The sequence below is a fragment of the Mus musculus genome, chromosome 2, assembly GCF_000001635.26.
Source record: "Mus musculus strain C57BL/6J chromosome 2, GRCm38.p6 C57BL/6J".
NCBI classification, from domain to species: domain Eukaryota; kingdom Metazoa; phylum Chordata; class Mammalia; order Rodentia; family Muridae; genus Mus; species Mus musculus.
In genome coordinates this window covers 30,340,013-30,360,212 of record NC_000068.7, presented here as the reverse complement: position 1 = coordinate 30,360,212, position 20,200 = coordinate 30,340,013, and the positions used below count along the sequence as shown (strand labels likewise).

General features: G+C 54.1%; 2 protein-coding genes across 23 annotated transcripts in view; one reads left to right on the top strand and one right to left on the bottom strand.

Moving 5' to 3' along the window:
* Positions 1-854: 854 nt before the first annotated feature.
* Positions 855-15,436, top strand: Sh3glb2 (SH3-domain GRB2-like endophilin B2). Of its 18 annotated transcripts, none has more exons than XM_011239077.2 (13): positions 855-1,070; positions 4,811-4,952; positions 5,232-5,360; positions 9,496-9,629; positions 9,833-9,925; positions 10,976-10,987; positions 11,596-11,658; positions 13,109-13,132; positions 13,513-13,602; positions 13,760-13,906; positions 14,140-14,154; positions 14,274-14,514; positions 14,786-15,404. In XM_011239077.2, the coding sequence occupies exons 1-12, from the start codon at positions 1,008-1,010 to the stop codon at positions 14,481-14,483; spliced, it is 1,122 nt and encodes a 373-aa protein (XP_011237379.1). In that variant the 5' UTR covers positions 855-1,007; the 3' UTR covers positions 14,484-14,514; positions 14,786-15,404. The 18 variants fall into 18 exon arrangements, 16 of the variants coding, with proteins under 16 accessions (XP_011237379.1, XP_006498001.1, XP_006498000.1 ...); XM_006497941.4 differs by having other exon boundaries at positions 871-1,070; positions 4,811-4,977; positions 13,760-13,860; NM_001346806.2 differs by having other exon boundaries at positions 897-1,070; positions 13,760-13,860; positions 14,786-15,436.
* Positions 15,437-15,946: 510 nt separating this feature from the next.
* The window catches only part of Nup188 (nucleoporin 188), a 57,860-nt gene continuing 53,606 nt past the window's right edge, over positions 15,947-20,200 (bottom strand). For 3 of the 5 annotated variants that reach the window (XM_030249849.1, XM_006497934.2, XM_030249850.1), the window contains 8 exons: positions 19,466-19,624; positions 18,384-18,521; positions 17,766-17,840; positions 17,423-17,680; positions 17,160-17,291; positions 16,865-16,938; positions 16,623-16,752; positions 15,950-16,511 (listed from right to left, as the gene is read on the bottom strand). In XM_030249849.1, the coding sequence (XP_030105709.1) occupies positions 16,335-16,511; positions 16,623-16,752; positions 16,865-16,938; positions 17,160-17,291; positions 17,423-17,680; positions 17,766-17,840; positions 18,384-18,521; positions 19,466-19,624 (1,143 nt within the window). In that variant the 3' untranslated portion in view covers positions 15,950-16,334. Of the gene's footprint in view, positions 16,512-16,622; positions 16,753-16,864; positions 16,939-17,159; positions 17,292-17,422; positions 17,681-17,765; positions 17,841-18,383; positions 18,522-19,465; positions 19,625-20,200 lie in introns of all 5 variants that reach the window. The other 2 variants (NR_156132.1, NM_198304.3) reach the window with 1 other exon arrangement.

Genomic DNA, 20,200 nt, shown 5'->3' with positions numbered 1-20,200 from the left:
TAAACACATTTTAAAAATTAACAAACAAAATAAAAGGAGGCCGGAGAGATGGCTCAGCGAGTCATGGAGCTTGCCCCGAGTTTGATCTTCAGGACTACAGAACTCATATACAAGAAGAAGAGGGGACTCTAGAAAGTTGTTCTCTGATCTCCACATCCATGCTACAGCTTTCTGTGTCCCCTGTCTCACATGCATGTGCTCTCACACGCAAACACACACTCATAATAAAACATAAAATAACATTTAAAAGCAAAAACAGGTTTGGGAAGACAGCTCCATGGTTAAAGAACTTAACTGTACAGCCTTGAGAACCTAAATAAATTAAGTCATGTAAATTCCAGAAGCATGGGCCGCGGGCTCCCATGGCCAGTGTGATGCGAGTATCCCTGCAATGTCATGGTCACGGCGACACCCTGTGCTCATGCACACGCAAGCGAACACACAGACACAAACACAAATATACAGCCACACACAGAGGGGGAAAAAATGAAAACAGGAAAGCAAACAAAAACAAAAACGGGTAGATGTGGTGCACACTTTTAATCCCAGCAGAAGTTTCTGTGAATTGGATGCCAGCCTGGTCTACATTTGGCGTTCTAGGCCAGGAGGGGCCTGGAGAGACCCTGTTTTAAACGAATATATTCCCAACTATTTAAAAAAAAAAAACTAAAATTTGCATAATGAATTACCAAAATAATCAATAGTATAGTGTTACAGTGCATCCGCAGAGACCTCCAGGGTGCACGGAAACCGGTTTAGTAAAACGTTGATTAGAGCGAACAGCCCGCTGGTGGGGCCCGCGGCCGGCAGGGGCAGCAGCGCTCCCCAAAGCCCCGCCCCGCGCGCCTGGCCCCGCCCCGCGCTCGGCTCGGCTCGGCCGCGGACGCGCGCGCGCAGAGGGCGGGCGCAGGCAGCAGGTGGGCGGGGTGCGGCGGGGTGCGTGAGGCGGGGCGGGGGGCTGCCGGCTGCTCTGGGGCCGGCGTGGCGGCCCTGCGTACGGGCGCGCCATGGACTTCAACATGAAGAAGCTGGCGTCGGACGCGGGCATCTTCTTCACTCGGGCGGTGCAGGTGAGGCCTGGCACGACGCCGCTCATGGGGCCCGGATGTGGAGCGCGCCCCGGGCGGGCGGGCAGGCTCTCTGCAGCAGGAGCCCCTTTCCTGCAGCAGCGGCTGTGCGCTCTGGGTACAGCTAGGGCCCCTGTTCTCTTGTCCCCGAGCTGCTCAGGGGAGCTCCCAGCGAGGTCAGCTGCACCCCACTATGGCCCGGAACCCATGGGGGCCTGGGCTCCGGTGCCTGGGCGCCTGGCAGTGCCCGTTTACACTGACAAGTTTGCCCACTGCCCTGGTGCCTGCACAGCCCGGGAGGTGGATGCCCACTGGGTGGTTCAGGCCTCTCTGCACTAGTCTGCCTTCCTCCCCTCCCCCGCCCCAGGCCAGGCTGGCAGGTTGAGGGCCACACAAAAATACCCCAATCTCTTTTGCGAGCCTCAGTCTCCATACCCGTGCAATGGGCAGGTTGGTGCTAATGGTTGCATCCAGTCCCTTTCACACGCTTGGGGAGTCAGGCCGGAAGCCAGGAGTTATTTCCTTTCTGCTCTGCGGGAGGCTTGTTTCCTTTTACTTCCCAGGCCTAAAGGATGTCAGAAGGCTAGGATCTGGCAGGCTCTTTGGGTTCTGTCCAGGCCGGTAATGCTGATATTGGAACAAGTCCTAAACATTTGGTAGAAGAAAGAGAAACTGAGGCGAATTCATGTCTCAGCAAAAGGCTGGAGTCAGGATATGGATGGTAATGCTCCTCATGACCTTGGGGGACAGGAGAGCTTTACTTCAGGGCCTCTGTTTCTCGCTCTGAGAAATGGGGTGAGTGGCCCTCTTTCCTGGGTTGGCTGCAAGTGCAGTTGCTGAGGCTAAGTGCACCTGTGCATCCTGCAGTGACCTTGGACAAGCCATCTGAGCCTCACTCTGCCTTCTGTAAAGCAGGTATGAGGCTCAGCTGGGAGGCCCTGTCTGCTCCAAGGCCGGGGGTGGGGTTCCTGAGGTTTCTGTACCCCTGGTCTAACCCATCTCAGTACCCCAGGAATAAGTTCTGTATGCTGCCCTTGTTGACCTGCTAGGCGCAGCCTCCTCCTCTCCCCCTCAGAGGCCCATGTGGTCGTGTTTACTAGAAAGCACAGGTCTCCCCTGAGGCTGAGTGTCCCAGTGCGGATTGCCACTCCCTGTCCAAGCTTGGTGGGCAACCCCAGCACTAGAGAGAATACGAGGGCCTCTGAGCCTCCTCTGTCTCTTGCATGAGGGGGAAAGCCTGTCCCAGGGTTGGCATGGCAACCACACTATCTCACACATCTGGGAAGAACCTGATCTGCAGCTTTCCTGTCACTGCTGGGTCTTGCCATCTGACCTGGCCAGGCCCACAGAGAGGACTCGGAGGTAGTGGTGGCATACAGCTTCCAGGCCTCACTCTGCCTGATAGGGGCAGGCACACAGGTCACACTGGAGCTGCAGCCAGGGCCCAGGCCCAGGCTGGGGTGGAGGAGGGAGCTGGGAGTGTTATAAATAGAGACTTTCTGTGCTCCACACACCCACCCTCCTGCTGATGCCATTTTGCTGGTAACTGCCTTGGACTGTTTCAGGCACCATCCCCTTCCCCTTTGAAGACAAGGCACTAGGTAGCAGAGGCGGCAGGCACCTGTAGTGTGACCTAGAGACGCGTCTACCATGGGAGGGAGGCATCAGGAAGATGGAGGTGTTCTTTATTACTAAGGTGTAACAGCTCCGATGGGTCAGTGTCCCTGTGCCAGGCACCAGGACACACAAGCACACATTCCCTGTGTGGACCAGTGATAATTTTGAGAGACTCATCTCACCTGCATCCCAAAGGGAGCAAGGCCTCCCCAACTTGAAACCTAAGGACAAGATCCCTTCTCCAAGAGTGATTTTTTTTCAGGGTGGCGTCCCTCATAGAGGGCCCCAGAGTTGTGTCCGAAACAGCCAAAGACTGTGAAGCAGGCGCCAGGGGCAGAGTGGCCTCATCAGGGCAGGGAGGCCACACAGCACGCCAGAGTAGTAGGAATGCTATGCTTGTGGGTGGGTATGGGCGCCACCCTGCTGAGGAGCTTAGCAGTGACAGGTACCATCGCCAGGGCTTCACCCTCACCCAAGTCGAGCAGGAAGCAGTGGGTCAAAGTGGATGCCCAGGGCTCAGGAAAACCCAGTAAACATGTGAACCTGTATGTTTGGCAGCTTCCGCCCCCCCTCCCCCCCCCACTCCATGACACCACGGGGAGACTTTATAAGTGATGACACTGGCTAACACTACCCCTGGGCTGGGTGTGGCTCAGCAGGAGTCTTCTACTCCAGGACATTTGAGGCTCCAGGTTCCATTCCCAGAATTTCCAAAACGAAAACTGTTAAACCCATGCTCTACGCTGGCTGGCTGTTCTGTGAGGTGGGTTTTAGCTGCTTTCCAGGGAGAAACTGAGGCCCAGGGAGCTGCTGCCGCCTCTCTGGTCCTTTTCCTCAGCTGGAAAGTGGGACTCATCACAGCCTCAGAGGGCTGGGTGCTCTGGGAGGGCTGGGACCTGCTAGGATTTGGGTCCTTGGAGAGTTAGGACCACACGAAGGGACGGACAGGAAGGGACTGTGAAGACAGGGAGAGGCTGAGCTGCACAGGGAGCTGAGGGAGGAGGGAGGGTTAGAGGGAGGAGGGAGGCTTAAAGCGGGGAGAAGCCCAGGGCCTGCTGCATAATTGATAGCTACTGAGAGACCTGGTGGCTCCTTGGCCGGCCTCTGTATGATTCATCCCAGGCAGTGGCTCTGCAGAGCCTCCTGCCCCCTAAACCCTGACTCCAGCATAGCCCTTTGCTTGGCCTCAGTGGTCATATCTGTGTAATGGGAAGCTTGACCCTGCTTGCTTCCAATACTGCAGAGACTCTGTGCCCCAGGCTGTACAGTGTGCTCCTTATCTTACACCTGGAGCAGATTTCACCTTTTGCTGCTGGCCAATGACCTGGGGCAAGCCTGGTCACCTGGCTGGAAAAAGCCTTTGCTTGGGGGATATCTGTTCCTGGGCTTTTCGACATTAGATGGCCAGGACTTGGACCAGTTTCCCATTATTCCTAGGTGGCCCACATGGCTCCAGCCAGCTCTGATGGGGGACCCGTGTGACCTGCCAGATTCTGGGTACACTCAGCTGCTGGCTCTGGTGGGCTGGCATTGTTCTCTGTTTGCCACACCCAGAAGCCAAACATTTGGCTTAGCTCCCTCCCCACACTCCCTCCCTAGACACACTGCCCATCAGCAGTGTGTGTATTCACGCTGGGCACAAGCTCAGTTGCCAGCCCCCTCGTGTCTAACCCACATCTCTTCTGTCTTCCCCTCTGTAGCCTATGAGAAGCATTTTTACTATCTGTTTTAAAGGAGAAGCTGAGGCACAGAGAGGCAAAGCCCTCTCTCAGTGTCATAGAGTTCAGTGAACAGAACTGAGGCATGAATAGGGTCTCTGTAAGCTAGAACCTAGATTCTTTCTGTTCTCTGTCCTAGCCCCTCTTTCCCATGGAGACCCTTGCTCTGTGCCCCATCTGTTCCCTAAGGACTTGCTACCAAGTTGCCTCCCTGGTGACCGTTTCCTCAGGGCTCACACTCACTGAAAGCACACATGTTTTTGTGGAGAGAGGGACCAGAGATGCTATGGGGTTTCCAGGAGCCTCAATCCTGACTTAACCACCCCCTCACCCTAGAAAAAGGCAAGCAAGACCCAGGGTGGGTTGTGAGAGGTTCTGACCCAGGCCCTCGCCTGCACTTCTTCCCAGTTCACAGAGGAGAAGTTTGGCCAGGCTGAGAAGACGGAGCTTGACGCCCACTTTGAAAACCTCCTAGCTCGGGCAGACAGCACCAAGAACTGGACAGAGCGGATCCTGAGGCAGACCGAGGTGCTGCTGCAGCCCAACCCCAGTGAGTGGGTGCGGGGCAGAGGCAGGTGGGCACCCATCAGGCTCAGGACCACAGCTACACACCATAAATCCTGTTCAAATAGGGGAGACAAGGAGGTGCTGACTTCAGCTCTGTGAGACTTGGAGCTGTTATTTTATGTCTTTGGGCCTTGGCATCCTGGAAGTCTTCAGTGCAGATGCTGGGGTGGGGGTAGGGCTGTCCGGGGTGTGTTCTCTCACTGCCTGTCATCTTTGGCTTAGACCAGAGAGCCCTGTGGTTTTGACTGCTATCTCCCTACAGGTGCTCGAGTGGAGGAGTTCCTATATGAGAAGCTGGACAGAAAGGTGCCCTCGAGAGTCACCAATGGGGAGCTGCTGGCTCAGTACATGGCGGAGGCAGCCAGCGAGCTGGGCCCCAGCACTCCCTACGGTGAGTAGACTGTGTGTGGGGCACTCACTGTCTCTAGCTTTTGAAGTTCCACCTCCTTGCCTTCCCTCCCCCTCTTTCTCACTTTGGACTAGGTTTTGCTATTTAGGGCTGGCCTTAAATCCCAGAGCTCCAGGGGCTTTGACCGCGAATGCTGGGATTGAGGGCGGAGGCTGTCAGGCCAACTTCCTCTGTTTAAAGTTATACAGATGACCTGAGTTTATGCTAAATGTAAGCTCTTCTGTGGGTGTAGAAGAGAATAAAAGAATGAATCCTACCTTAACCAGTTTAGATGTATGTGTGAAGTGTGGTGAGTGTGTGTGCAAGGTGCCTGTGTGGTGTGTGTGTGTGTTTGGGGTTGGGGGGGTGGTATGTGTGTGTGTGGTGTGTGTGTGTATGTGGGGGTGTGTGCGTATGTGTGTGTGTGTGTATGTGTGGTGAGTGTGTGTGTGTATATGTGTATGGGGTGTGTGTGGTGTGTGTGTGTATGTATGGTGAGTGTGTGTGTGTATGTGTGGTGAGTGTGTGTGTGTATGTGTGTGTGTTGTGTGTGTGTATGTGTGGTGTGTGTGTGTGTGTTGTTTCTGTGGTGCTGGAGTTGGAACCTGGGGTTCTATGGATGCTGGGCAAGCACTTTAGCCTGAGCTTTGTGCCAGCCCTAGGTTGTGTGTCGGCATGTGTGCTCATGTGTGCATGTGTGTAGAGGCCGGAGGTCCAACCTTCGGCATCTTTTCTCTTACTAGGAACTAGGACATGGTCTTTACTCACTGGCTAGACCTCGGCTGGCCGGCCAGTAAGCCTTTGGATCCACCTTGTCCCTACTTGGGGAACACTGAGGTCCCAATGCCATGTCACCGCCCCTTCTGTACATGTGTTCTGGGCACTGACTCCGGTCCTCGTGCCTGTGTGGAACGCACCTTCCTGACTGAGCATCTCCCCAGGCCTGGCCTGTGCCTCTCAGTAGGATCCTCTGTACTCTGCAACCTAACTTTAAAGAAATGATCTAGTCTTCTGTGTGTGGGCGTTTTGCCTGCATGCATATGTGTACGTACCACTTGTGTGCCTGGTGCCCAGGGAGGCTGGAAGAGGGCATCGGTTCCCTTGGACCTGGAGTTCCAGGCTGTGTGACCTCGACAGCATGAGAGCTGAGAACTGCACATTGGTCCTCTGGACGAACAGCCCATGCTCTGGATTCCAGCTCAGCACTCATCTGCCATCACCTAGCAGATCTGTGTTAGGCTGCCAGCTGTCAGTCACGAGCCTCCTCTGTCTCTCTTCCTTCGCTTCTGAATTATATTCAAATATATCTTACAGACCATAAAATATACTTTACATGTGTGTGTGTGTGTGTGTGTACATATATATATACATACATACACACACACACACACACACACACACACACACACACACGCCGGTGAATTTAGAGTTGTACAAACATCTCTACTTCATCCAAATGTCTCCCTTTTATGATCAGTCCTGGTGCTCAGCTCAGACTACCAGTAACATGTTTTTTGGTGTGTCTCCCATTGCTTCAGCTCCATATCCAGCCTTTTGAGAAATTTCGGGGCTGCAGCTCTATCAGACATTGATAAGGTGCTGCTAGGCTTGACGGCATCTGTGGCTTGTGTCTAGCATCCCATAAGCCTGGGCTGCTGGCTTGTTCTTCCAGGCAGCTCTGTGGCTTTATATCTATTGGCAGTCCGCTGTTTGATCTTCAGCCTGGAGTTTAAAATTCGACTTTGTTCCTGGGCTACACTAGTGCTGCTCAACCTTCCTCACACCGAGAGCCTCTAATACAGTGCCAGATGTGCTGACCCCAACCATAACGTTACTTTCATTGCTTCATAGCTGTAATTGTGCTACCGTTATGAATCGCAATGTAAATCCCCGTGTTCTCTGATGGTCTTAGGTGACCTGTGAAAAGGTCATTTGACCCTGGGGCTCTACCTGCAAGTTGAGAACCTCTGGCCTAGTATATGACCTGTGAGGGGATTGGTGTGTGTTTATATTATGTGTTACCAGGTAAAGCATTGTTCAGGAAGGGCCGCTGCTGACGGCATGCTCTTTCTAACTGTCTTACATGGCTATCGAGAAAGAGCAGGGCCTTCCCAGCTGTTTGTTGCACAGTCTTTTCTCCTGCAGTCGGTGTTGGGTCCTTACGCTTGTCTTCCTGATGGATTGGTGTGCGGGTGCATGCTTGTGGAGGCCAGAAGTCAGGCTTGCATATCTTCCTCCACTGTTCTCGCTCTTACCCTGTAGCTCATTCATCCTGCTTTCTTGGCAGACAGTCTCCTGTCTCCACTGCCATCTGTAGTAAGGTTATAGATGCATGTCATTGCCCTGAGTTGTATGTAGGTGCCGGGGGTCTGAATTCAGGTCCCCATGCTGGTGCAGCAGTTACTGAGTGACACCGTGGCCAGCCCTGGATTGACTGTGTTATTCTCAATCACCATGTAGCCAGCGGGGTATAAGCTGTGCCCTCACTACTTGGGAGGCCGAGTAAGGTCCATTTTGCCTGATGGCCTCTTTGGCTACTCAGCTGTCCACTGCCGTCTTTGCACGGCATCTTTTCCTGCTCTTCTCAGTCAGTTTCTATCATAAAACCTCAAGTGTGGCTCTAGCCAATAGCGTTGAGTATAGACAATATTGTTTAGTCTTTTTTTTTTCAGATTTATTTATTTATTATATGTAAGTACACTGTAGCTGTCTTCAGACACACCAGAAGAGGGAGTCAGATCTTGTTACAGATGGTTGTGAGCCACCATGTGGTTGCTGGGATTTGAACTCCGGACCTTTGGAAGAGCAGTCAGGTGCTCTTACCCACTGAGCCATCTCTCCAGCCCTTGTTTAGTCTTTTAACTATCCATTCTAATATTCATTACCTTTTCATTAGCATGCTTATTAGTCCAGTTAATGTAATTATTGAGGTGTTGGATTTATATAAGTCTTTTTGTTTTTGTTTTTGTTTTTCTTTTTTTGAGGCAGGGTCTTCCTGATTTGCCCAGAATGGCCTCTAACTCTGGATTGTCCAGACTCAAGCCTCACAGTTGATGAGGTTAGAGGTCTGCCCGCCATTCCCAGCTTGCTGCTGCTGCTCCTCCTCCTCCTCCTCCTCCTCTTCTTCTTCTTCTTTTTTTTTTTTTTTTTTTTTTTTTTTTTTGGTTTTTCCAGGCGGGGTTTCTCTGTGTAGCCCTGGCTGTCCTTCCTGGAACTCACTCTGTAGACCAGGCTGGCCTCGAACTCAGAAATCCACCTGCCTCTGTCTCCCAAGTGCTGGGATTACAGGCGTGTGCCACCATCGCCTGGCTTCACTGCTTGCTTGCTCTTCTTGTTTCAAGGTTACTCCCAGGGAGTCGTGCCTGGGTCAGCACATGTTAGTGGCCAGCCAGCATTGGTCAGAGGTTGTTCTTAAGTATCTCCATCCCCTGAGACTTTCCCAGGAAGTGAGTGTGTGTGAGTTGGGAAACTGTCTAAAGGGTGAGCAGTTTACAGATCCAGCTAGCTTTTGCCTCTAGGGGGCAAGGCTTCCTAGTCAGCTAGTGGTGGGAAGTGGCTGGTGCGCTCTCCAGCCTGTCTCAGACATACCACAGGAATGCTTGCTTAGAGGTATCCAGGATGCCTTTGACTTTTCTGCATTGTGTTCAGTTCTGGTGGGGCAGGGGGGTGCTCTTATCACTAGGCAGGTCTCCTGCCTGTCCAGGCCTGACCAGAGAGAGATGGCACATGCCCAGGCTAATGCCACTTGATCTTACCAGGGTCTACTAGCTATTCAAAAAATGTTTCTTCATTTGTTTTTTGTGCCTTGAACAATTTCCAGGGTCTGGAAGTTGATATCTTTGATAGCTGTGTTCAGTTGGTGTGACTTGAGGGATAATTGTCAAACTCCTTTTTCTCATGCTGGAACTCCCCAGTCTTGTGTGTGTTCTTGAGACACCAGGTCTCATGCCCTGCCTACAAGGCAAGGCTCCACCCCAGCCATGCCAGTAGCCCCTGTCCATGTGTCTTGTTAGGTGTGCAGCTCGTCTGTCTGTCTCAGGTTGGCAACTCTGTAGGTTGCCTATCCTTGCTTGGTAGCCCTGTTGGAGGTGGAGTGGCTGGTGTTTGCCTCTTTCTCACCCTACAACTCTCTTGCCAGGGAAGACGCTGATCAAGGTGTCAGAAGCTGAGAAGCGCCTCGGAGCAGCAGAGCGGGATTTCATTCACACTGCCTCCCTCAGCTTCCTCACACCCCTGCGGAACTTCCTAGAGGGGGACTGGAAAACGATTTCGGTGAGGAGTCTGGGGCCGCTCCTCCGAACTCTACACATAGGTTTTCATCCCAGGCAGGGAGGGAATCCAGACCTCCATAAAGGTGGCTCCTGCAGGCTGAGTGACCAAGAATGACTTTCCATTTGTGGTTCTCAGTTTGCCAGGGGTCTCTGGTCAGGTCTGGCCAGGTCTGGCCCGTCTCACTGTCCCTGTCATCCCTGCAGAAGGAGAGGCGGCTCCTGCAGAACCGGCGTCTTGACCTGGATGCCTGCAAAGCCCGGCTAAAGAAGGCCAAGGCAGCCGAAGCCAAAGCCACGGTAAGTACTCCTGCCCCTCCTTGCTTCCAGGCACTGGGGTGGAGTGTGCAGGGACCTGGTGTTTAGCATGCTCTTCCTCCTTGGCTGGGGCTAGACTGCGCTGCCTGGTCAGGTCATGGTCTCTGTCCCCACCCCAGGGAACTCTAGTGGCTCTAGACAGACATGTATGAGGTGGGCAGACTCACAGTGCCTGTAACTGGGCTGGGCACTCTGCAAGCCTCTAGGACATTAGATGGAATTCTTGCATGCCTTTCCTGCCTCCATGGGTGCTCAGCCTGTCCCTGCCTGGGCATGGCTCCCTCACTAACTCTCCACCTGCTGCTTGAACATGGGGTACACAGTGCCCTATGCTTAGATTCCCCTAGGCTGTGGAGAGCACTAGAGCTGGCCAGCCCCCATAGCCCACACAGGCCTGGGCCGGCCTGCTTCTCCTACACCAACCAGGATGGGACAGGTTGCATCAGAAGGGTCAGGCACTGTCTTGGTATGCAGGCTGCTTAAGGGTGTAAGGGATCTAACAGCCAACATGGGTCCTGAGAAGGAAAGTCCTAGACCCAGGGTCTGTTAGGGAAACTCCTATGCCTCTCAGCCTCTCAGCTGAAGAAAGGTGGGCCAGGCTAGGCGAGCCTGCTGGGCTCTCCACTGCCTGTAACTCGCCACCATTCTACCCTTCCTCCCTACAGCATGGTCACTGTGCTCACTGGGGCTGACACTGCCTCTGGCGAGAGCCATAACAGGGTCCCGGGTCACCAGTGTGCTTCGTCCATATGTGAAGAGAGTATGGCTCTTGGGATCACTTGTGCAGAGCAGCCCCACTCCCTGTCACACTCCCTGTCACTTTTGCCTCTCCTTAGTCACTGCAGGGTAACCGCTTCCCCTTGGGGCCCAGAGGGCCTTGGGCCTGTGAGTCACATGAGGTATGAGCAGTGTCCCTAGGGCCTGCTCCCCAGGACTCCTGAGGGGTCTGGCTGTGCCTGCTCCCCCTGCTGTGGACTTACTAACTCTCTTGTTTTTGTTCCTTTCCCTTCTGCTTTGGGTAACTTGGCTCAGTGTGAGGGCGATGTGAGTATACCCGTCCCATGTGCTGTGCTGCTTCCAGTTCGCCCATCCCGCCCGAGGGCCCAGGTGCTGCGGCCAGCCCAGGGCATGCCCTCGGGTTTTTGCAATTGGCTGCAGAGTCTCTGGTTTGTGGGGATGCAGGCATTGGCCTGTGAGGCAGCTTCTTGCAAATGTTAAAAGCCTGTCACTGTCCACCCATGCATCCATCTATCTACTCTTGTGGGGAGGGATCTGGCCTTGACGGAGGAGCCAGAAACAGCGTGGTGAAGTTCTGAGCTGGAGAGAGCTGTGGTGGGGAGGGCTGCGCACCTGTTGGGCCTCTCTGTGTGCCTGAGACCCAGAAGAGGGGCAGGCCTAGCCTGTGGGTTCCTTGGGCTCCCAGCACATCTGTCCAATGGATCTTCAATTTGGACCCATTGAGCCCCTAAGCCCGTCTCATCTCCAGCTGGCTGGAGTGGGCAGAGGGTCTGTGTTGTATCTGTCTTTCCTCTTGTCCCAGGGGCCAGGGTTTCTTGCATCTCCTTATAGGAGACCCTGGGGCCACCTCCTGGCCTCAACACTGGTCCTGGCCCAGGGTGACCCCTCTCCCCATGAACTCTGTTCCCTGCCAGACGGTGCCTGACTTTCAGGAGACTAGACCTCGTAATTACATTCTATCGGCCAGCGCCTCCGCGGTAAGCAACCCTCCTGCCATTCCTTGCCCCACCCTGGCCTCCTTGGCCCACAGCTCTTGTCACTGGCTCTGCCAGCGCAGAACCAGAAGACAGCAGGTGAGGCAAAGGGTCCTGCTCATGTTGCAGGTTGCCCTGAGGGGCTGAGGTGCAGCTCAGAACAGGGAAGTGACAACTCCATGTGGCCCTGTCTGGTCCAGCAGGCAGGCTGGACTGGCTTCTCCCTAGGCAAGGTAGAAGATATTTTGACTAGCTGTCCAGAAAAACCCCTTCGTGTCCTTAGGACAGCACAGTACCACCTCTAGGGAACCTGAGGAAATTTCCATTCTGCACTTTCTCCCACAAAGTCACAGCACTCCAGCCTCCTTATGGGTCTGGGGGGACCCTGAGGAAAGAGGGGGGCCGCCTAGGTCTGGCTTCCTGTCTCAGACTCTTGCCTTAGCACCATGGTAGGTTGCAAACTAGATGGCCTCGGAAGCTCCTGGAAAGCAGGTGGGAGGTCAGCCTGAGGAGCAGGTCAGAGGTAAGATGGAGGAAGGCAGGCTAGGCTGGCAGAGTAGACTGGTTGAGTTAGTAGGTGTCTATTGACTGTGGGGGGTTGGCCAGCCACACCTCTCACCCTATGCCCTGGGTGAAACTCCCGCACAGGCCATCTGACCCCTCTGCTCCTCTTCTGAGCATGCCACTGTGTGATTTGTGCTGTCATTCCATGGCTGGCCATTGTCTTTGAGATGTCAATGCTCTGGCCTGTTAACTAGCCCTCCAACAGGGCACACGACAATGGTGCTCACTGTGGGCTGTGCATTCTGCTGGCCCAGTTCAACTGTCCATGTGTCAGGGTGTTGTCCTAGGCCAGATTTCCACAAATGACCATAAACTGGGTCTCCTAAGTCATGGTGGGGGGAGGGGGGCTTTTCTTCCCTAGACTCTGGATGACACTTCCCGCTCCCCTCCCTGGGCCGAGTGGAAGGAGAAACATCCCGGAGGGTGGAGGCTGCCCTGTTTTTTTCTTTTGCCACTGACCCCAAGTGTGACTCTGGCCCGAGGCTGCCTTCCTCTGCCGGAGGACAGAAAGGTTCAGTGACTGGCCCAGGGTCACTTGTCCTGTCCTGCCTCCAAGCAGGAGTCAGGGTGGGGTGGGGACATTCGGTCTCTAAGACCCACTCAGAGTTGGGGGAGGCATAGGAAAAGTACAAGCAAGACTTGCAGCTGGCTGGCCCTGCATGCAGCATGCTAGAGGGATGCGTGCCACCTCCCTGCCCTTACACCAAACCTTGTTCCAGCCTCAGCTCCTGGTTGGGCTGGGGTGGGTTGTGCAAGATAGGGTGGGCAGAGGTTGGGTCCCTGGGAGCTGGAGCAGGCACAGGCTTTGGCCTCTGGCTGTCCCTGCTCTTCCACTCACCAGTGCCCACCTTGCCTTCCTTGCTGCCTGGTGCTCTTCTGGTCTCCATAGCTTTGGAACGATGAAGTCGACAAGGTGAGTTGGGGTTTAGGAAACTGGGGGATAAGGTCCAGAAGGTAGAGGGTAGGGGCCCAGACATAACTGCTGCTCTAAATGGAGTCTTTAGCTTTAAACTCACTGGGGTACTGGTTGGGGATCCCAATTCCCCCTACGGGGAATGGCTGTCCCATAGCACATTAGGTAGCAGCATCTCCTGATAGATTCTACTCTGTCAGACTGGGGAGGGTCTGACACTGCAGCTACCCACAGGTTCCAAATGGCTCTGGCTCCTCTGGATATAGGTTATAGGTGCAGAGCTGTGGGTAGGGCAGGCATCTGTGTTCCTGGAGGGCAGAGGGAAGGCTGGTGGAAAGGATGCAGGGGGCACTGCTCTCATGACTGCCTTCCCCGCCTAGGCTGAGCAGGAGCTTCGAGTGGCGCAGACAGAGTTTGACCGGCAGGCAGAAGTGACCCGTCTCCTGCTGGAGGGGATCAGCAGTACTCATGTGAGTCCTACATTTGTGTGCCACTGGGTTGTGTCACAAGCAGAGGCCACAGAACCAGCCCACAGACTGGGCATCCCACCCCAACCCAATGATGGCAGAGTGCGGATGGGGACAAGCCATACTCAGGCCAGAGGTTAGCTGGAGACCTTCTTTCCAGGTGAACCACCTTCGCTGCCTCCATGAGTTCGTCAAGTCTCAGACAACCTACTATGCACAGTGCTACCGCCACATGCTGGATCTGCAGAAACAGCTAGGCAGGTGTGGCTGGACCCAGGTCTCTGAGGCCCCCTATCTCCCAGACCCAGTGAGTGGCCCAATGCTTCTGGCCAAGGGCCTTCTCTTCTGAGCTCAGAAAACCTCATGATACATGAGGTTGGACTGGAGGCTCTGCCTAGAACCTCATGTGGGCACCTCATGTGGTGAGATCAGAGTCTCCAGGGGCTCACAGTGGTTTCTTTGTGCCAGGGAGGTGGGCAGGGACAAGCAGGTGGGACTATCTCAGCTTCCTCTATTTTGTTTTTTCCCTCGTGCTGCCAGCTCCCAGGGTGCCATGTAAGTTATTGAGGGTTGGGCCTCCTTGTGTGTAAAATGGGCCAGTGTCTGGTCTGTCTTGTAGAGTATGTGGGGCTCTCACAGGTTAGTGATGGCTGCTGAGACACCCTCCTCTCTAGATTTCCAGGCACCTTCGTGGGCACCACAGAGCCTGCCTCCCCACCCCTGAGCAGCACCTCACCTACCACCACTGCGGCCACCATGCCTGTGGTACCTACTGGGGCTGTCTTGGCCCCTCCAGAAGAGGCAGCCCTCTGCCTGGAGGAGGTGGCTCCCCCAGCCAGTGGGACTCGAAAGGCCCGGGTGCTCTACGACTACGAGGCAGCTGACAGCAGTGAGCTGGCCCTGCTGGCTGATGAGGTTGGTCCTGAGGGGCAGGAAGAGCTGGACGGACCAGGGACACTGAATCTGCACAACTCTGCTCACTCTCATGGAACCCCTGGACCCTGGGGAGGAGCTGTGGGAGTCAGGGGAAGTGACTATAGGTCTGCAGGAGCAGTCCCTAATGTCTATGGCCCAGTACAGCCCTGAAGTGACATCTCTCACTGGGAGGTAGCAGCTTTAGCCTGGCTTAGTCCTGGGACTAGGCCCACCCATGTCTAGGGCATAAGTTTCTTCTCTCCTCCAACAGCTCATCACTGTCTACAGCCTGCCAGGCATGGATCCCGACTGGCTCATTGGTGAGAGAGGCAACAAGAAGGGCAAGGTTCCTGTCACCTACCTGGAACTTCTCAGCTAAGCAGCCCCTTCCCAGGCTCTGCCACTTAGAGTCGTCTGCTGGCCACAGAGCTGCTTAGGATAAGGGACCTAACCCTTTTCTGGCTGTGCCCGTCATTCAGCTATTAAAGAGCCCACAAGACAGAATGGCCCCAGGCCCCTCTGCTAGTCCTGCTTCTGACCTGCAACCCTGCACACCCCAGGCTTCCCAGCTCCCTTAAGGCAGAAGGGTCACTACATTTGACACCACCATGGGCCCAGGATATGCTGGGGATGGATGCTCTTGGCATGAAAGAACATCTGCCTTCTGGCTGTGGAAGGTTGAGGGGGACAGCAGCACACAGGCAGGGCTAGGAGTGTGGCAGGAAACCAGAAGGGTCAGCCAGAGCAGCAGCACCAAGTGCTGCCTCCCACTTCCCTCATGGCTCTGGCTGGGCACAGTGGCTACAGCAGTCATTCCTTCAGTTTCTAACTAACATTCTGACCTCTGCCTGTCTGCTTGCTCTCTGGCAAATAAATCCTTTGTGTGCGAATCAGGATCTCAGTCCATGAGCCACCCTGAAAGTGGATGGAAGACTTCATTGGCCTCTTGGGGTAAGGCTGCATGGAGCCATGGCACTGGCTGCTCCACATACAGAGCAGAGGAAAAGTCCTACAGCATCCCAGGTCCCAGTGTTCCGCGCATACAATTTCACAACACTCTTCGTAAGGAAAATGTCCGTCCCTAACCCTGGACCCATGGGACAATAGTGGTTTGCCTGTCAGGGAGCGGGTAAGCTTCAGTAACCAACAGTTACGGGGCAAAAGAGCATCTACCCCTTGGAGGTTTTACCTGGCAGGCAGGGAGCCCTACATCAGCCTGATTCTAGGAGCACCTAGTATGGCCATGTTTTATTTTAGATGGTCCCAGTGGGCATGCTGGGGCTCCACAGCAGGAAGAACTGTACACTGAGACCTAGACTCTCCCTTGTGTGCCTGTCCTGACAGGCTGCTACGACTAAATGGGCAGGTACTGAAAGTCAGCCACCTCCCTACCCCCAACATCTGGGGCCTCTGAAAGTTGCCACATGACACAGGCTCTATAAACAGCACTTTTAATATTTGTATAAATAGACCACGGTATTACCAAAAAAACTGCAAGAATAGATCATGGAAAACCCTCACTACACACAGGACTCTCCTGTGCTGCCAGCACCCAGGGCCTCCCTGGCTGGTGAAGTGCCATGGGAATGCTCGGAGGAAAGGGGCCACCTTGGGATATTGTTAAGAGTCTGAGCACCCAGCCCCTTGGCTCCCTGCCCGTGCTGTTGACCTCTTTAGCTATATAAAAATAATGTCAGCGGGTGGGCAGGAGGACGACGAAGGGAGCTGCCTGCTCAGTGGCTGGCCTTGTGGTGGCAGCGCCCTCTACCCAGGCTGCAGTGCAGGTTGGTAGGAGCAGCAGGTAGACAGCAGTCGGCGCCCTATCTCTGCACGTGCCGGACAAAGGCTTGCACAAGTTGGATCAGAGGCTCCTGAGATTCTGGGCTGGCTTTGGAGAGAGAGGTGGCCTTGCCCTGTGGTGAGGGCAGGACTCCAGCAGCAGGGGAGCTGGGGGCCCCCCTTCTGAAGTATCGTGAGAGGCTGGAAAGCAACGTGCTCTGCAAGAAAAGCAGCAGATTAATGAGGTCCAGGGCCACTATTCCTGACCCAAATGACAAAACCGGCAGCATCCAAACAGCGTTCCCTGCTGGCCAGCCCAGCATCCATACCAGCTCCGAGCTCAGCTCCTGCTTCATCCGCTGCTTGTCCCGGGGGTGCACAGCCGGGTCCCTGAGGTAGCGTACTGCTTGGGAGATGAGCAGGTAGAAGCAGTTCTCCATGGTGAACATCAGGAGGGACCTGGAGAGGCAGGTATGGGCAATATCGCAAAAGTATTTGACAGACACAGCTGAGCCGCAGATGGGAGAACAGCAGCCCATAGCTGCTCCAGGCGGCAAGCCTCAGGCCTTACTTTAATGTTCGGGTCCCTTCTGCTTGTGTGCTGAGTCCCACAGCCTGGGTGAGGGATTCCTTTTTCTTGTCCAGCTATAGGAAGCAATATAAAAATCAAGTTAGCAGTAAGAGTGGCCAGTTAGAGCTTCTAGTTGGAGGTCTTGCATCCCAACTTCCCTGGTACCTCACAGGGTACTCGGTGGGAACTCCTAGCATGCCCCTGTAGGAAGAGGCCTAGGCTCCAGGGGCTGGATATGTTCTATATTTCTAAAACAAGTGGGAAGTTATGTGGGGGGGCCACCTCACCAGCTTACCTCTCCAAGCATGTTGAGGGCCACGTTCACTGTGGCCAAGAGGGTTCCGAAGGAGGGAGCCACTTCAGAGTCAAAGGTGGGAGTGGTAAAACTTAGGGCAAAGAGGAAGTTGTACTCAGCAAGATCCAGGGACTGAAAGACAAAAAAGCCAGCACTCTGGAACTCGCTGGGAGTTCTCCAAAGCACAGTACAGTATACTGCAGAGCCCAGGTTCAAGGCTTATTGTGGGAACCTAGCCTTAGTTTTGAGGTGGCAACTAGTACCTGGTCCAACAGGATCTGGCAGACATCCGGAGTGAAGTGGCGCAGGGCTGCCAGGGTCCTGCTGAGAATCTTGAGAAGCCCATACTGGACTGTGTGTAAGGCTCGCTGTTCTGAGGCCTCAGTGTCAGCAGTAGGCTGCTTGGAGGAGCAGCCAGCTGGGGTAGCCAGAGCGGTGGTGGTGGTGGTGGTGGTGGTGGTGGTGGATGGCCGCTGAGCTCGGGGAGTGACAGCTGAAGGGAGGCCATCACCATTTTTGTTCTGAGGAGAGTCAAGAAATGAAGGGTGAGTCATAGGAGATCAAGGGTGGCACTGCCAGCGGTGACGGGCTAGGGGCTTTCATTACCTGTAGGTAGTGCTGCAGCATCTTGCGGCTGTGCAGGAGGGAGGTACAGGCCTGGCACAAGTAACCCAGGTTCACCTGGGACACAGGAGGGACAGGAAAAACTCATGGAGGCAGCCCTATAAACAAATCTTCCCCCAGGACCCAGCATGCCTCACCTCCCACTGACTGATGCTCTAACGCAACAGCCAACCAGCAGGACTCAGGCCTAGAACATTTCCCTGCACTGCTGGCATCGTACAGGCCTCAGACATCAGCAAGATGGGATTACTACTATGTCCACTGAAGGAGGAGAGAGTTGATGTGACTGGCCAAGGTCATAGAGAGAGTAGCCATGGCCACAGCCTACTGCCTCTCAAGCCTGTGGGCTCCTCCAGCTTTAGGCCTTCTCCTGAGGGTTTTGAACCTAAGTCTACCTCAAAGAGCCCAAGTTCTCAACTCATCCAGTCTCACTTCACTATGGAGGGAAGAGCTAGCCTGAGTAAGCAGCCTGAGTCAAACCTGTGCCCCAAGCAAGAAGCCCACATTCAGAGACGCCTCCAGTTCACCGAGGAGACCCACTGACTCCCTGCCCAGGTCTGATTTCTTCAGACCCTCAAAGAAGCAATGTCCGAGGCCCACCTGAACATCACGCATGAGCTGAGGCAGATGGAAGTGCCACTCCTTCCTGAAGTGGGACAGTTGTAGGATGAAGCCCACGGTGTGATCTGCTTCCTCCAGGCAGGCTAGACTCTGCACTGTCTTCACGGCATTGAGACACTGCGGACAGGACCGTAGGGGATGCTCAGGGATCTGCACACCATGTCTACCTACCTATGAGGTTAGGTCCTGGGCCCACACATGCTTAGGTGGCTGGCATTACAATGAAGGCTTCTTGGGGCTGGAGAGAGCACTGGCCAGGGGTCCCGAGTTCAATTCCCAGCAACCACATGGTGGCTCACAACCATCTGTAATGGGATCTGATGCCCTCTTCTGGTGTGTCTGAACACAGCTACAGTGTAGTATAGTCACATATACAAAATAAATCAATCTAAAAATAACATAATGAAGGCTTCCCCTTGGTCAGGTGACTCAAGTCAGATTTCTTTTTTTGTTTTGTTTTTTAAAGATTTATTTATTTTATGTGAGTACACTGTAGCTGTCTGCAGACACATCAGAAGAGGGCATCGGATTCCATTACAGATGGTTGTGAGCCACCATGTGGTTGCATGAACTCAGGACCTCTCAAAGAACGGCCACTGCTCTTAACTGCGAGCCATATCTCTAGCTAGCTAGCCAGCCAGCCAGCCAGCCAGCCAGTCTGTCTGTCTGTCTGTCTTTCCCTGTCTCTCTCTTTTGGTTTTTTAAGACAGGGTTTCTCTGTGTAGCCCTGGCTGTCCTGGAACTCACTCTGTAGACCAGGCTGGCCTAGAACTCAGAAATCCGCCTGCCTCTGCCTCCCAAGTGCTGGGATCTTTCTTTCTTTTTGATATAGAATAGTTTATTTAGGGCAAGGGGGGGAGTAAGAGGGTAGTAGAGGCAGATTAAGGCAGAGAGAGGGAGAGAGTAGAGAAGTAGAGGCCGGCCATGAACACAAGAGAGGGGAAGGGAGGGAGGGGGACATGCCCTCTTGCTCAAAGACGAGGGCATTGATACCCCAAGTCCTACAGCCACATGCTAAGTGGCTTTGAATATTCCCTTCTATGACGTAGGTAGCCTCTCACCTGCAAGGTCCGTTCTTGATGGACACCCACAAAGTCTAGAGCCTCCGTCAGGAAATTGTAGCGTAGAGTCTTGAGCAATCGCTCCATTAAGGACATGGACAGGCGGTAGACTCCTGGCCAGGATGGGGCATCCAGGGACTTTCGAGAGGTGCTAGGTGTCTATGACAAATGGCAACAGACTCAGGATTGATGCCACAGGAACCCACTCAAAGCAGTAGAGCCTCCTTGTGGCCCAGTTGCTGGAAAGAAAAGTCTCTTCAAGTGGACAGTTGTCACTAGGTATGAGGAGAGCTAGGAGAGGCAAGGCTATCAGACTCAGCAAGAAGAGCATAAGGTTTCAAATCTGGTCTGCCACTACCCAGACATGTCTGCTTGGCTGTATCCCTGCCCTTCTCTGGCCCTTAACATGGTCCCTGTAAATCAAGGGAGGCCTGGCTAGATGAAGAAGACTAAACAGGCATAAAGATTCCAATGAGAGGGGTTCTGACGGTGACGCCAGACTAAGACATACCTGCTGGCCCTCAGGACTTGGGGGGAAGAGAGAGACACGATGCTGAGGGGTTGATACTGTCTAGGCTAATAACCTGGCCCTGGTGGCATTTATGTTGTTTGGATCAGACTACAGCCAGGTCCATGCTAAGCACACACTAAGTGCTTTCTGGCAGCTGCATCCCTCTCATTAGCCCTGTGTCAAGGGCAGGAAGCTAAACGCTCCCAGGGAACTCAGATATATAA

Excerpts from the sequence above, each read along its gene's own strand:
- Sh3glb2 (NM_001346806.2), top strand. The coding sequence starts at position 1,008 with ATGGACTTCAACATGAAGAAGCTGGCGTCGGACGCGGGCATCTTCTTC. Across the intron at positions 13,133-13,512 it reads GGAACGATGAAGTCGACAAG|GCTGAGCAGGAGCTTCGAGT; the intron begins GTGAGTTGGGGT and ends TTCCCCGCCTAG. Across the intron at positions 13,603-13,759 it reads AGGGGATCAGCAGTACTCAT|GTGAACCACCTTCGCTGCCT; the intron begins GTGAGTCCTACA and ends CCTTCTTTCCAG.